At 47.4% G+C, this 15,285-nt stretch overlaps 1 protein-coding gene across 1 annotated transcript in view; it reads right to left on the bottom strand.

The window, feature by feature from the left end:
• Positions 1-522, bottom strand: part of LOC310811655 (palmitoyltransferase ZDHHC3) — a gene marked incomplete at its 5' end in the record, with an annotated part of 7,509 nt that extends 6,987 nt beyond the window's left edge. Inside the window, 2 exons of the mRNA XM_083679887.1 lie at positions 6-33; positions 398-522. Of these exons, the coding sequence (XP_083536013.1) occupies positions 6-33; positions 398-522 (153 nt within the window). The remainder of the gene's footprint in view (positions 1-5; positions 34-397) is intronic.
• Between the last annotated feature and the right edge of the window lie 14,763 nt (positions 523-15,285).

Here is a 15,285-nt window from a genome sequence, read left to right as displayed (position 1 = left end):
TTGAACACTGACCCATGTAGTGTACACCACACACTGAGAGAGAGAGAGAGAGAGAGAGCAACGCGAATGAAATACAACAACCAGATTGGGTCAAACTGAAATAGCAGGAACTAGAACCGCGTTCTGGCCGTAGCGCTCATGACAAGTGACCCAACCGGGGGTCGCCGCCGCCGCCTACCGCGCTCGGACGTAAAACGCGTTGTTTCGGAGAGAATGCCGCATTCGTTGTTTTGGAGAATGCTGACACAATGACTTGTCTGCGACCGCTTCACAGACCGGTTTGAGATAACGTACAAGTGTGTCTGGTTTGCCGTATCTAGCCGGAGCGGAGGACGTCCAGCCACTGGGACACCGACGATACGCGGCGCCAGACGGACGGAAGACATGGAACACTCACCTTCCCGAGTAGGCCGGGATGAGGACGTACTGGATCACCACGTAGTCCGCATAAAACACGCTGAAATACGTTAATATTAAACAAATAAACCCGCACGGGTCTCGCCTACAGCGCAGGAACGCCATCTTTGGAGCCCCCCCCCCCCCCCCCCGCCGCGTTCTCCTCTCTTCCTTCCGGGTGACGTCACGCACGATGACATCTTTCGCAACCGAATCCAAGGTGATTGACAAGATCCTTGTCTTCAGAATGGCCGACATCAACAGATCCAACCTGTTATTTGTAAAAACGTCGATTCCCATATATAATGGGGAGAAAACACATCTAAATAAAGTGCAATGCTCATTTCTCCAAACGTCAAGAGTGGATGCTGGATAGGTTGCAGCCAGGGTAACACTGAAACCAGGGGAGGCTGGTGGAGGTAGAAATCTGAGGACGGGCTCACAGAATACGGAATGGTATCAAACACCATTCCGTATCCAGTTTCATGCATTACAATGAGCCCGTCCTCCGATTTCTACCTCCACCAGCCTCCACTGGTTGAAACGCACAAAATAGTATGTTATTTCAACCATTCCAGAGAGATGAATACACACAGACACAGAGAGTTTGGGTGGGAATGTTTGTGTTTTATTGTACTGTGTGTGTGTGTGTCTCATAGGACGACCAGCTTCTCGTTGAGGGCGATCTGGGCCGGGGTCATGTTGGACAGGTACGTCACCATCAGGAGGTCCTGGGGGGGGTTAAGGTTTAGAGAGAACACACACACACAAGAATGTACAGACACAAAATAATGTACACACACACACACACACACACGGATCCCCGGACGCGTCCTCAGGGCCTGCGCTGTGCAGCTGACTAAGGTTTGGACTGACATATTCAACCTGTCCCTAGCCCAAGCAGCTGTCCCCGCGTGCTTCAAAACCACCTCCATCGTGCCGGTGCCAAAACACTCCACTGCAACGAGCCTAAATGACTTCCGACCAGTGGCACTCACGCCCATCATCATGAAGTGCTTCGAGAGGCTGGTCTTAGCTCAACTCAAGACCTGCCTACCACCCACACTGGACCCCTTTCAATTCGCCTACCGGCAGAACAGGAGTACAGAGGATGCCATTTCAACGGCACTTCACTCCGCCCTGTCCCACCTCGACAAGACTAACTCTTATGTGAGAATGCTGTTTATTGACTTCAGCTCAGCATTCAACACCATCATCCCCTCCAAACTGATCTCCAAACTCAGGCAACTGGGCATCAACCCCTCCCTCTGCAACTGGATTCTAGACTTCTTGACCAACAGGCCGCAGTCTGTTAGGCTTCACAACCACACCTCCTCAACCCTCACCCTGAACACCGGCGTTCCACAAGGCTGTGTGCTGAGCCCCCTCCTTTACTCCCTCTTCACCTACGACTGCACACCTGTACATGGCTCAAACACCATTGTTAAGTTTGCAGACGACACAACGGTGATCGGTCTCATCAGCAACAACGATGAGTCGGCCTACAGGGAGGAGGTCCAGCACCTAACAGTGTGGTGCAACGACAATAACCTGGCTCTCAACACCAAGAAGACCAAAGAACTCATTGTGGACTTCAGGAAGTCTAAAGCTGGCGCACACACCCCCATCCTCATCAACGGGACTGAGGTGGAGCGAGTCACCAGCTTCAAGTTTCTGGGTGTCCACATCTCTGAGGACCTCTCCTGGACCCTCAACACCTCCACCCTGATAAAGAAGGCTCACCAGCGTCTCTTCTTCCTGAGGAGACTAAAGAAGGTCCATCTACCTCCTCAGATCCTGGTGAACTTCTACCGCTGCACCATCGAGAGTATCCTTACCTACTGTGTCACAGTATGGTATGGCAACTGCTCGGCATCGGACCGGAAGGCACTGCAGAGGGTGGTGAAAACTGCCCAACGCATCACCGGTTCCTCACTCCCCTCCATCGAGGCTGTCCAGGGCAAACGATGCCTGCGTAAGGCACGCAGCATCGTCAAGGACATCTCTCACCCCAACCACAGACTTTTCACCCCACTCCCCTCCGGGAGGCGCTACAGGTCTCTCCGCACCCGAACCAGTAGGTTCAGAGGCAGCTTCTTCCCTGCGGCTGTCACCCTGCTGAACTTGAACACTACATCTACCTGACAACCTACTACCCCCGCAACCCCCACCCCCCCCCCCACCCGGACAATTGCACTATTGCACTATACTCCCCTCCCCTGCTCTTACTCAATACCACTGCTCTTCTGTACATACCTGTTCATACTGTTCATACTGTTCATACTGTTCATAATGCACATAATGCACATATCCTATATTTTCTTTAATACTACTGCACATACTGTACATACTTGTTTATACTGTTTATACGGCATTCCATATTTATATTTATTCTGCATCTACCTCATGTTACTGTTAATACATATATACTGCTAGACTGCATTACCCATACAGCTCATATGCTGCTACACTGCTCATACTGTAACTATTTATTCTGCTATAATGCTACTGCTACTCACATACTGCTATACTGCACTGCTATATTATACTGGTTATATTATACTATATCATACTGCACTACTACTGTTCATATATTGCACTACCTGTAAATACTGTTCATTGCACTTTCTGCTATTTTGCACTTCTGGTTAGACGCTAACTGCATTTCGTTGTCTCTGTACTTGTACTCTGCACAATGACAATAAAGTTGAATCTAATCGAATCTAAAAAAACAAGAATGTACAGACACAAAATAATGTACAGACACACACACAGGTATCTTACGTTGATGTTGGAGTTCAGCATGCTCTCCAAGTCCTCTGCTGAGATCTTTGGTACTGTGCTGACCAGGTCTGTCAGGAACCTCCCTACACTGTAATCAGCCTGCACCTTACCAGACTAGAGGGAGGGAGGGGGAGGGAGGGGAGAGGGGAGGGGGAGGGGGAGGGGAGGGGAGAGGAGAGGGAGGAGGGAGGGATGAGGGAGAGAGAGATGGAGGGATGGAGGAGGGAAAGATGGCAGGATGAGGGGAGGGGGGGATGGATGAGTGGGAGGGAGAGTGAGTTACACACACACACACACACACACTAAAATAGTATTTACCACACACACACACACAGATACTGACCAGTATGTCCTCTATGTAAGCACACAAGAATGTACAGACACAAAAAATTATCAATGCAGGGCCAGGAGTCTTTCCTACGTGTATGACCTGATCAGGAAAGAAAAAGGTAGAATGAGAAATAACCAGTGACAGATGTCAGGGAGTGTCCTCTGCTAAGGAGTCATGTGACCGGCTCCTCTCAGGTGCTCTGAACCGGGTTTGATCTGACTACCTGAACATGACCGTTTGACCTGAACATGACAGTTTGACCTGAACATGACAGTTTGACCTGAACATGATAGTTTGATCTGACTACCTGAACATGACCGTTTGACCTGAACATGACCGTTTGATCTGAACATGACCGTTTGATCTGAACATGACCGTTTGATCTGAACATGACCGTTTGATCTGAACATGACCGTTTGATCTGACTACCTGAACATGACCGTTTGATCTGACTACCTGAACATGACCGTTTGATCTGAACATGACCGTTTGATCTGACTACCTGAACATGACCGTTTGACCTGAACATGACCGTTTGATCTGACTACCTGAACATGACCGTTTGATCTGAACATGACCGTTTGATCTGACTACCTGAACATGACCGTTTGATCTGACTACCTGAACATGACCGTTTGACCTGAACATGATAGTTTGACCTGAACATGACAGTTTGACCTGTTTGACCTGACTACCTGAACATGACCGTTTGACCTGAACATGATAGTTTGACCTGAACATGACCGTTTGACCTGTTTGACCTGTTTGACCTGACTACCTGAACATGACCGTTTGAAAACAGATCCCTGGAGTGGAGAGCCTACTCATCATATGTGTTAATCTTTTCTGCTGAATGCCGTTTGACTAAATTACACCTAATAAATCAGACCCAAACTAAACTGCTTATAACATTAGAAATATGATGATCAGATTCAAAAACAGGATTCCATTTGATAGGTAACACCTTGAAGTTGTGTGTGGATATTCTCAGATCATAGTTCAGAATAACATGCCACACATGACAAGGAGATAAAGTCATCAATAATCAAATTAAAGCAGAATTTGGGACCAATTATGGGCCCGTCGAGGAAAGCACCTGTGTGAAGTTTACACTACAAGCCTATAGAAAGGTACACCTGGAGGACGACAGAGAGAAGTTCACCTGGAGGTTGTCTGTCTTACCTCACCCTCTGACTCTGTGTGGGACAGAGAAACAGTTTGAGTTAGCTAGTGGTCCACAGATGGTGCTACAGTATCACCACATGCGCCGGGGAACGGCTTCTCAAACAACACACATCCTGCGAGAAACACGTCGCCAGCCGCCAGAAGCCAGACAGACCCAGCAGTGTTGCGATGACGCGGCTGGCTCCCTCGTTCCGTCGCTCGTAGGAGTCGGCGATGGAAGCGAGGACCATCGGGTGGATGTGGACGGCGGGGCCGTGGACGGCCCTGTTTACCGCCGGGAAGGGACGGAGGAGCCGGAGCTGGTGTTCTGTGAAGGTGCTAGTGGAACACCGCCCACTTAGATTGGGTGTATGTAAATTAGGATTTCTTCAAAATAAAAGCGCCCACTCTAAACTTGTTTAAGCATTTAGAAATACTAAATATGGATAAATGAAGCACACTATTTATGAAACTATATCTGGAAATAAACATTTAATCCTCTCAATGTATTATTTGTGTGTTGAAAGTTTGCAATCAATCTAATCCTAATTACCGTGATGAAAGACTGCATACATACATGGGACATACACTCACCGGCCACTTCAGATACACCTGTTCAACTGCTCGTTAACGCAAATATCTAATCAGCCAATCACATGGCAGCAACTCAATGCATTTAGGCATGTAGACATGGTCAAGACGACCTGCTGAAGTTCAAACCGAGCATCAGAATGGGGAAGAAAGGTGATTTAAGTGACTTTGAACGTGGCATGGTTGTTGGTGCCAGACGGGCTGGTCTGAGTATTTATCTGTATGTATCTTGATTTCTGCTGCGACATTCAGATGGTAAGGTCAGAATTAGGCGTAAACAACATGAAAGTGGTGTAATGGTGTGGGGGTTATTTTCTTGGCACACTTTGGGCACCTTAGTACCAATTGAGCATTGTTTGAACGCCACAGCCTACCTGAGTATTGTTGCTGACCATGTCCATCCCTTGATGATCACAGTGTACCCATCTTCTGATGGCTACTTCCAGCAGGATAACGCGCCATGTCACAAAGCTCACATCATCTCAAACTGGTTTCTTGAACATGACAATGAGTTCACTGTACTCCAATGGCCTCCACAGTCACCAGATCTCAATCCAATAGAGCACCTTTGGGATCTGGTGGAACGGGAGATTCACATCATGCATGTGCAGCCGACAAATCTGTAGCAATGATGCTATCATGTCAATATGGACCAAAATCTCTGAGGAATGTTTCCAGCACCTTGTTGAATCTATGCCACAAAGAATGAAGGCAGTTCTGAAGGCAAAAGGGGGTCCAACCCGGTACTAGCAAGGTACCTAATAAAGTGGCCGGTGAGTGTAGATACAGGTGTACCTAACAAAGTGGCCGGTGAGTGTGTAATCGAAGTGAGTTTTAACAGTTTGAAGTGCCTCGTCTAGATTGCATAGGGAGCAATGGACAGCAGTAATGGACTGGACACAACATATTTTCAAAGGCCAAACATAACAAACATAACACCCCTCATGGTTGAAACTCACTTGATTCATATTCGAGAGGTGTTGTTGAGTAGGTTGGCCGTAACACATCATGTTTAGACTCATTGGTGTACAGACCATTATGTTGCTATCGCTTTAGATTCACACCCACCTGATATGCTCTATAGAAGTGTTCCTGAGTAGAGTGTGTTCCTGAGTAGAGTGTGTTCCTGAGTAGAATGTGTTCCTGAGTAGAGTGTGTTCCTGAGTAGAATGTGTTCCTGAGTAGAGTGTGTTCCTGAGTAGAATGTGTTCCTGAGTAGAGTGTGTTCCTGAGTAGAGTGTGTTCCTGAGTAGAGTGTGTTCCTGAGTAGAGTGTGTTCCTGAGTAGAATGTGTTCCTGAGTAGAGTGTGTTCCTGAGTAGAGTGTGTGGTGGAAACCTAGCGAATTACCACAATGACGATTCAGCAAAGGTGCACCAACACAATATGTGTTTAGTAGGTTTATATGTGTTTAGTAGGTTAATATGTGTTTAGTAGGTTAATGTGTTTAGTAGGTTAATATGTGTTTATATGTGTTTAGTAGGTTTATATGTGTTTAGTAGGTTTATATGTGTTTAGTAGGTTAATGTGTTTAGTAGGTTTATATGTGTTTAGTAGGTTTATGTGTGTTTAGTAGGTTAATATGTGTTTAGTGGGTTAATGTGTTTAGTAGGTTTATGTGTGTTTAGTAGGTTTATTTCTAAAATGGTTGCAAGCGTAGCACTCTGCACCTAAGGAACAGAGAGCCCCAATACAAGTTACAACACACACCTCTCAGATGGTCCAATCACAGGGCGGGGTTTTCACATGGGCGTATATCAGTGTACAACCTTGAAAACAAGTGGCATGATCTACGCCCAACCCCTGATAACATTCTGGGGCAGCTCTGAGAGAACAATGGTCCCACAGTTAGAAGTCTTACATCTCTATCTGCTAGGAACATTCTGGACTTTGAGAAGACACAGATGTGTTTTCTCAAATGTTACCATCACTAGTTTTAGTTTTAGGCAGCTGACCCTGAGTTGATGACCACTCTATTACAGGCCGTAGATACAATGTCACACTAAACATGTGTTGTCTTACATCTGCTAGCTAGGCTGTTCCCTCCGCCTGGCACCAGGGCGGTAAACATGTGTTGTCTTACATCTGCTAGCTAGGCTGTTCCCTCCGCCTGGCACCAGGGCGGTAAACATGTGTTGTCTTACATCTGCTAGCTAGGCTGTTCCCTCCGCCTGGCACCAGGGCGGTAAACATGTGTTGTCTTACATCTGCTAGCTAGGCTGTTCCCTCCGCCTGGCACCAGGGTGGTAAACATGTGTTGTCTTACATCTGCTAGCTAGGCTGTTCCCTCCGCCTGGCACCAGGGTGGTAAAGGCGGCGGGGGTACATTCTACTATGCTACAAATGAGTTAGGAGGTTTAAACACGTACGTTTCTAGTATGCGAAAGGTCACTTTATGGATTAGGAGGTTAACATCTGGAACAGATACGTTTCTAGTATGCTAAAGGTCACTTGAAAGAAGAATCACACAGTACAATCAATAATTGAAGAATCACACAGTACAATCAGTAAATGAATATTAATTGATCACCATCCATTGTCATTACACATACTGATTTTTCCACTACAAGTGGTACCAGAGATTAATTATAATCTTTGAATAATAGTTCTGTACAGCCCATTGTATGTCTCCTACACAGTGCAGATAGGGCACTTTGAGGAGTATGGCTGGAGTAAATAGCCAGCAACATTTGCTAAGACATCGTTTTAGATTCATACTGTGTGTGTGTGTGTGTGTGTGTGTGTGTGTGTGTGTGTGTGTGTGTGTGTGTGTGAGGGAGAGGGAGAGGGAGAGGGAGAGGGAGAGGGAGAGGGAGAGAGGGATGACATTGTGCTACGTTGGGGAGAGTAGTTGGCCTATAGCAGCGTTATGTCTTCATATCAAAAGGTGCATGACTGGAACGACCATCACTGGACTGTTATAGGATGTTGCAATTGGAGATGGGCCTGTATAGTTCCTGAACTAGTCTCAGGTGTTCATTCCTCTCTGGGGAGAGATGGGCCTGTATAGTTCCTGAAGGTAAACGTGACCAACTCTTTTGCAGGGTGACATCAAAACATGGACAATAACTGTTGTATCATTACTGAATGAAACAGACAGAAAAAGAATTCACCTTTATATTTATAATGTAACATTTATTTAAATGTTATTTTAGGATTTGCACACAAACAATAACAAATGAAAAATTGTACAGAGGAGGTTAAGAAACCCGGTAGGGATGGTCGAGAAGCCTCCTCTAAAAATGTATAGAATAATAAGAAAACATAACATAGAAAATGAATATAATATTAACAATAAAATTAAACAAAACATTACATTGGCTAGTCTGAAATATTGGCCAGTCTAAAATGTGTAATGTGAGACAGAAGTGAAAAATATTAATAAAAACAAAAATGTTTGGTTAAATAAAAATTAAAGAATATGAAAAGATAATGTTGCACGCAAATCCAGAATATCAAATTCAATATGCTTCATTTGAGTGATGAGGGCACTGTTATTATTAGAGCAGAAGATAAACATCAAAAACATTTCCCTGAAAATCTGAAATAGCTTTCCATGACATCATTGTTCCATGACATCAGAGAGTGTGTGTATGTGTGTGTACGTGTGTGTCCTCTTCCTTCCCCTCCACCGGCCTGCCCCTCATCTCAGCTCCTCTCTGTCTCAGGGACCTGCAACACACACACACACACACACACACACACACACACACACACAATAGTATATTCATTTTCGATTTATGTTTTCTTATTTTCAGATTTTTTTCTTATTATTCTATTATTTTTTAGAGGAGGCTTCTCGACAACTTTTCTTAACCTCCTCTGTACAATTTTTCATTTGTTATTGTTTGTGTGCAAATACTAAAATAAAATTAAAATAAATGTTATATTATAAATATAAAGGTGAATTCTTGCACTCTGCATTTTCCATCTGTTTCATTCAGTAATGATACAACAATTATTGTCCATGTTTTGATGTCACCCTGCAAAAGAGTTGGTCACGTTTACCTTCAGGAACTACACAGGCCCATCTTTCCACAAAGAGGAATGAACAACTGAGACTAGTTCATGAACTATACAGGCCCATCTCTCCTCAGAGAGGAATGAACACCTGAGACCACACACACACACACACACACACACACACACACACACACACACACACACACACACACACACACACACGAGCCTGCCCTCAACCACTAAGAACAAGAAGGAAGTTACAAGGACCAATTCCAAATCAACCCCTACTCCCTACCTCCTAGCCCCTATCCCCCAACCCCTACTCCCTACCCCCTACCCTTAATCCCTTAACACCAACTCCTTACACTCTACCCCCTACCCCTGGCCCCTAGCCCCTACTCCCTAACTCCTACCCCCATACCTCCTACTACCTACTCCCTACCCCCTACTACCTACCCCCATACCTCCTACCCCCTACTCCCTACTGCCTACCCCCTACCCCTACTCCCTACCCCCTACTGCCTACCCCCTACCCCTACTACCTACCCCCTACTACCTACCCCTATACCTCCTACCCCCTACTCTCTACTCCCTACTCCCTACTCCCTACTACCTACCCCCTACTCCCTACTCCCTACCCCCTACCCCCTACTCCCTACCCCCTACTCCCTACCCCCTACTCTCTACTCCCTACCCCCTACCCCCTACTCCCTACTCCCTACTCCCTACCCCCTACCCCTACCCCCTACTACCTACCCCCATACCTTCTACTACCTACTCCCTACTGCCTACCCCCTACCCCTACCCCCTACTCCCTACCCCCTACTCCCTACCCCCTACTCCCTACCCCCTACTCTCTACTCCCTACTGCCTACCCCCTACTCCCTACTCTCTACTCCCTACCCCCTACTCCCTACCCCCTACTCTCTACTCCCTACTGCCTACCCCCTACTCCCTACTCTCTACTCCCTACCCCCTACTACCTACCCCCATACCTTCTACTACCTACTCCCTACTCTCTACTCCCTACTGCCTACCCCCTACCCCCTACTCACTACTCCCTACTCCCTACCCCCTACCCCTACCCCCTACTACCTACCCCCATACCTTCTACTACCTACTCCCTACTGCCTACCCCCTACCCCTACCCCCTACCCCCTACTCCCTACCCCCTACTCTCTACTCCCTACTGCCTACCCCCTACTCCCTACTCCCTACTCCCTACCCCCTACCCCTACCCCCTACTACCTACCCCCATACCTTCTACTACCTACTCCCTACTGCCTACCCCCTACCCCTACCCCCTACTCCCTACCCCCTACTCCCTACCCCCTACTCTCTACTCTCTACTCCCTACTCCCTACCCCCTACTCCCTACCCCCTACTCTCTACTCCCTACTGCCTACCCCCTACTCCCTACCCCCTACTCTCTACTCCCTACTCCCTACCCCCTACTCTCTACTCTCTACTCCCTACTCCCTACCCCCTACTCCCTACCCCCTACTCTCTACTCCCTACTGCCTACCCCCTACTCCCTACTCTCTACTCCCTACTCCCTACTCCCTACCCCCTACTCCCTACTCCCTACTCCCTACCCCCTACCCCCTACCCACTAGCCCCTAGCTTCTACTCCCCACCCCTTTTGATTTGGTCCTCCCCCTCCATGCTGGCTGTAGCATTCGTAGTACAGAGAGAGGTTGTGAGAGTCACCTGTGTGTCTGTCTGTCCTCACTGTAGAGTAGACTGGGTCAGCTGATGAGGAGGGGGAGGGGGAGGGGCTAGCTGAGGGGAACAAGACAACATTACAACACATGACATGATGCACCATGGTGTGGGTAATGGGACATGATGCACCATGGTGTGGGTAATGGGACATGATGTACCATGGTGTGGGTGATGTGACATGATGCACCATGGTGTGGGTAATGGGACATGATGTACCATGGTGTGGGTGATGTGACATGATGTACCATGGTGTGGGTGATGTGACATGATGTACCATGGTGTGGGTAATGGGACATGATGTACCATGGTGTGGGTGATGTGACATGATGTACCATGGTGTGGGTAATGGGACATGATGTACCATGGTGTGGGTGATGTGACATGATGTACCATGGTGTGGGTGATGTGACATGATGTACCATGGTGTGGGTGATGTGACATGATGTACCATGGTGTGGGTCATGGGACATGATGTACCATGGTGTGGGTGATGTGACATGATGTACCATGGTGTGGGTGATGGGACATGATGTACCATGGTGTGGGTGATGGGACATGATGTACCATGGTGTGGGTGATGTGACATGATGTACCATGGTGTGGGTGATGGGATGTGTTCCATTGAATGATCAAATGCCAAACAGAACTGATGTTCAAAGCCGATGACGTCATGATTCTCTGTGTCGACGTTTGGAGACATTGAGACGTATTCAAGATGATACAAACAGGCAGAAGTGGTCTCTTTAGGCCACTGCAGGGCAAGGTTACGTAATGTCAGGGAGCTACAGTGTGTGTCTATTTCACTGGTCAAGTGGCTAGACAGGGAGGATACGGAGTATGTTTGTGTGTGTGTGTGTGTGGGGGTCCTACCTTCCTTCCTCTTGGGGTTCCTCTTCTGTTTGTGTTCCATCTGGGCATATGTCACATCACTGGGTCCAACTGTCAGACACTGTGTGTGTGTGTGTGTGGCGTGACTGTGTGTGTTACCTGCAGTTCTGTCTGTCCTCACAGCAGAGTAGACTGTATCAGATGCAGCAGGCTTCTCTGAAGGGAGAAAGACAGGCAGACAATAGAGGATGTTGTTAGCTTATAGGCCCAGTGAGATGAAGATACTCTGCTGCCATCTATTGGAAGTAGTCTTGTGCACCAGACCACACCAGCCAGGAGACAGGAGACCATCTCCTTCATGCTGAGTCCCTGCAGAGAGGTATCACGTCCCCTTTTTAGAGTCTCTGTCTGGGGATTGAACCCACAACCAAAACCCAATCCAATCTCAGGGCGGACACTCTAACCACAAAGCCACTGAGTCTGTCCATCTAGTGGTTGAACTAAAACAACAGTATCATGCCTCCAGTCCTGTCTCATTCCTTTCATAGTTCAGTACAACAGCTGCTCTCTCTGGTCAGAATGTTATTTACCATAAATCTGTGTGAAGGTTAGGTGTTCATAAAACATCTTGGACTTACGTCCCGTCTTGGGGGTTGTTCCGAGTTCGATCTGAGCATACGTCACATCCATGGGGCTACTGGCCACCGCATCGTCTGAAACACAACACAACACAACACAACACAACACAACACAACACACCACACCACACCACAACACACCACACCACACCACACCACAACACACCACAACACACCACACCACACCACACCACACCACACCACAACACACCACACCACACCACACCACACCACACCACACCACAACACAACACACCACACCACACCACACCACACCACAACACAACACACCACACCACACCACACCACACCACAACACAACACACCACACCACACCACACCACACCACACCACACCACAACACAGGTAGGAGGGAGAGCTAGGTGATTAGCTCCTCAACACGTTTCACACAATAGTTTCACAGTTACCAGGTTGACAGCGTCACCATGGAAACACCCTGAGTGAATGAACCATGTCAGAAGTAGACCTGAGAAGGGAGAGATGCTGTGTACACTATCTATTAGAGGTATAGATATATACAGGTATAGATACAGAGGTGTAGATATGTACGACATAGAGACTGACCAGAGTGCTGCAGGGTTGAGTGCGGATCAGAACCCTGCTGCTGGTTGGAGTTCTGACTGGTGTTCTGGTTCTGACTGGGTCCACAGAGAGAAACATCTAGAACATGAGAGAGAGGGACAGAGGTTCCGTCACGTTGGCATGTTCATCTCCATCTTCATCTCTTCATCTGACTCTTCCTAAATCCAATAAAATAGCCAGGGAACACACAGGTGACACGAAGGTACAAAGACAAACTGGCACAGAGGCAGGGGAACACACAGACTAAACACACAGGGAAGGATGATGAGGAACAGCCAATCAGGGCGGGGTTGACAATCACACAGGTGTGAAACACACAAGGGCAGGTGATGAAGTGTCTGAAACGAGAGACAAGGTGAGGAACACAAAAATAAACAGGAAACAATCAATGAAACAAAGAGAAACATAACCTAAGAAACAGGACGAGATGTTTCATCTTCCTCATCTGACTCTTTCTCATCTTTATTATCTTAACCATCTTAAACCATCTCAGGGACACGGTGGACAACTTTAAACATCTGACCTTTGAACTTGTGGAGGTAGACCAGCAGGACCAGGATGATGAGGAGGAAGACGACCACACTCAGTGCCACCATCACTAATACAATGTTCCCTGGTGCGCTGGCTGGATACACAACAAACATCAACACAACTTTAGGTCTGACGATGACATTAACAAGAGAACGTGTTGGTCTCTCTTTCAGGTCAAACCCTGAAACATCCCAAATGTTCCAGAACTGACTATAAGATTTGACAGCAGAGACACCAAGCATGGAATCTGATATGTACTGAATGTATAATGTTCTTATACATCTCGCCCATAGGAGGGCGCTGTTGCCTACAGAAAGCCTTAGGCTTCTCAACCTCTGTATGTTGCGTTGTGACCCAGATGATCTTGCTGAGATAGAGTTTACCATTGAACCAAGATGCACACTGTCCTGTGTATATGTTTAGTAAGACCAGACACAAATGACACACATTATTAATAAGTTACATCCTCTCTTGGTCATGAGGTCAAACCATAAACATCACCAACATTCTCATGTTGAGGACGGTCAGTGAACGACACTTATGTGATCAGTAACCTTGTGTGAGAGTCTGAAGACTAATGTCTAGGATTTAGCACAGCAGGCTAACACAGTCTTGTAGCATTCTGACCATCCAGATTCAAACCCAGTCTGGCATTTTCACACAGGATATGATGCCACACACACACACACATACACACACATGCATGCATGGCCACACACACACACACACACATAGAAACACAACATTTATGACACAATGGGGTCTCACCCCTCACTGCCAGCCAGCTCTCTGGTGACTCTCCTCTGTCAGAGTTGCTACACTTGTAGAATCCTTCATCTGACTCTGATGCTGCAGGGATGGTCATCTCTCCTGTACCCTCAGTCCTGATGAAGGATCCATCTCTATAGAAATCAGCTGGGAGGTCAGAGGAGGTTCCCCGAGATCTACAGCGCAGAGTCACAGCATCTCCCTCAGTCACAGGCAGGGCGGGGCTCTCCAGGATCACAGCACCATCTGTACACATTTGATAAAGCACTATGGATGTTACGGCTAAGATGTGATGGTAGAGCCTACTAGCCTAAACAATGGAGGTTAACATTGAAACTGTCTGAACAACGTGGTATGGAATGGAGGTGATGGACTTACCAGTCACTGTGATGTTGACAGCATTGCTGTACTCTCCTGACCCAGACTCACACCAGTACACTCCATCGTCAGAGGTGGATACAGAGGGAAGGGTGCATGTGGGTCCAGTTGAAGATCCATCAGAGGGACACTCTGACAATCTTCTCTCTGTGTACCTCTTCACTCTCCACCCAGTAGAGCTCCCCTGCACCTCACAGCTCACTGAGACAGACTCCTCACTAAAGAACTGAGCTCTGTTGGGACTGACGGTCAGAGAGGCTGGAGGAGACAGTTCTTAGAGAGAGAGAGAGAGAGAGAGAGAGAGAGAGAGGGAGAGAGGAGAGAAAGAGAAAGAGAGAGAGAGAGAGAGAGAGAGAGAGAGAGAGAGAGAGAGAGAGAGAGAGAGAGGAGAGAAAGAGAAAGAGAGAGAGAGAGAGAGAGAGAAAAAGAGAGAGTGAGGAGTAAGGTAAAGGGGAGAAGAGAGAGGGGGGGGGGAGTGTCAGAGTTCAGACTGAGACAGGGTCAGAGGTGAGAGTTGAAACAGCACATCAGTAACTCACCTGGTACCCAGAGGAGCTGACGATGGCTGGAGAGTGTATAATAGACT

This window comes from Argentina silus (assembly GCF_951799395.1).
Source record: "Argentina silus genome assembly, chromosome: 1".
NCBI classification, from domain to species: Eukaryota; Metazoa; Chordata; class Actinopteri; order Argentiniformes; family Argentinidae; genus Argentina; species Argentina silus.
Note: the sequence above shows the minus strand (reverse complement) of the source record. Positions and strands in the feature narration are given on the sequence as shown.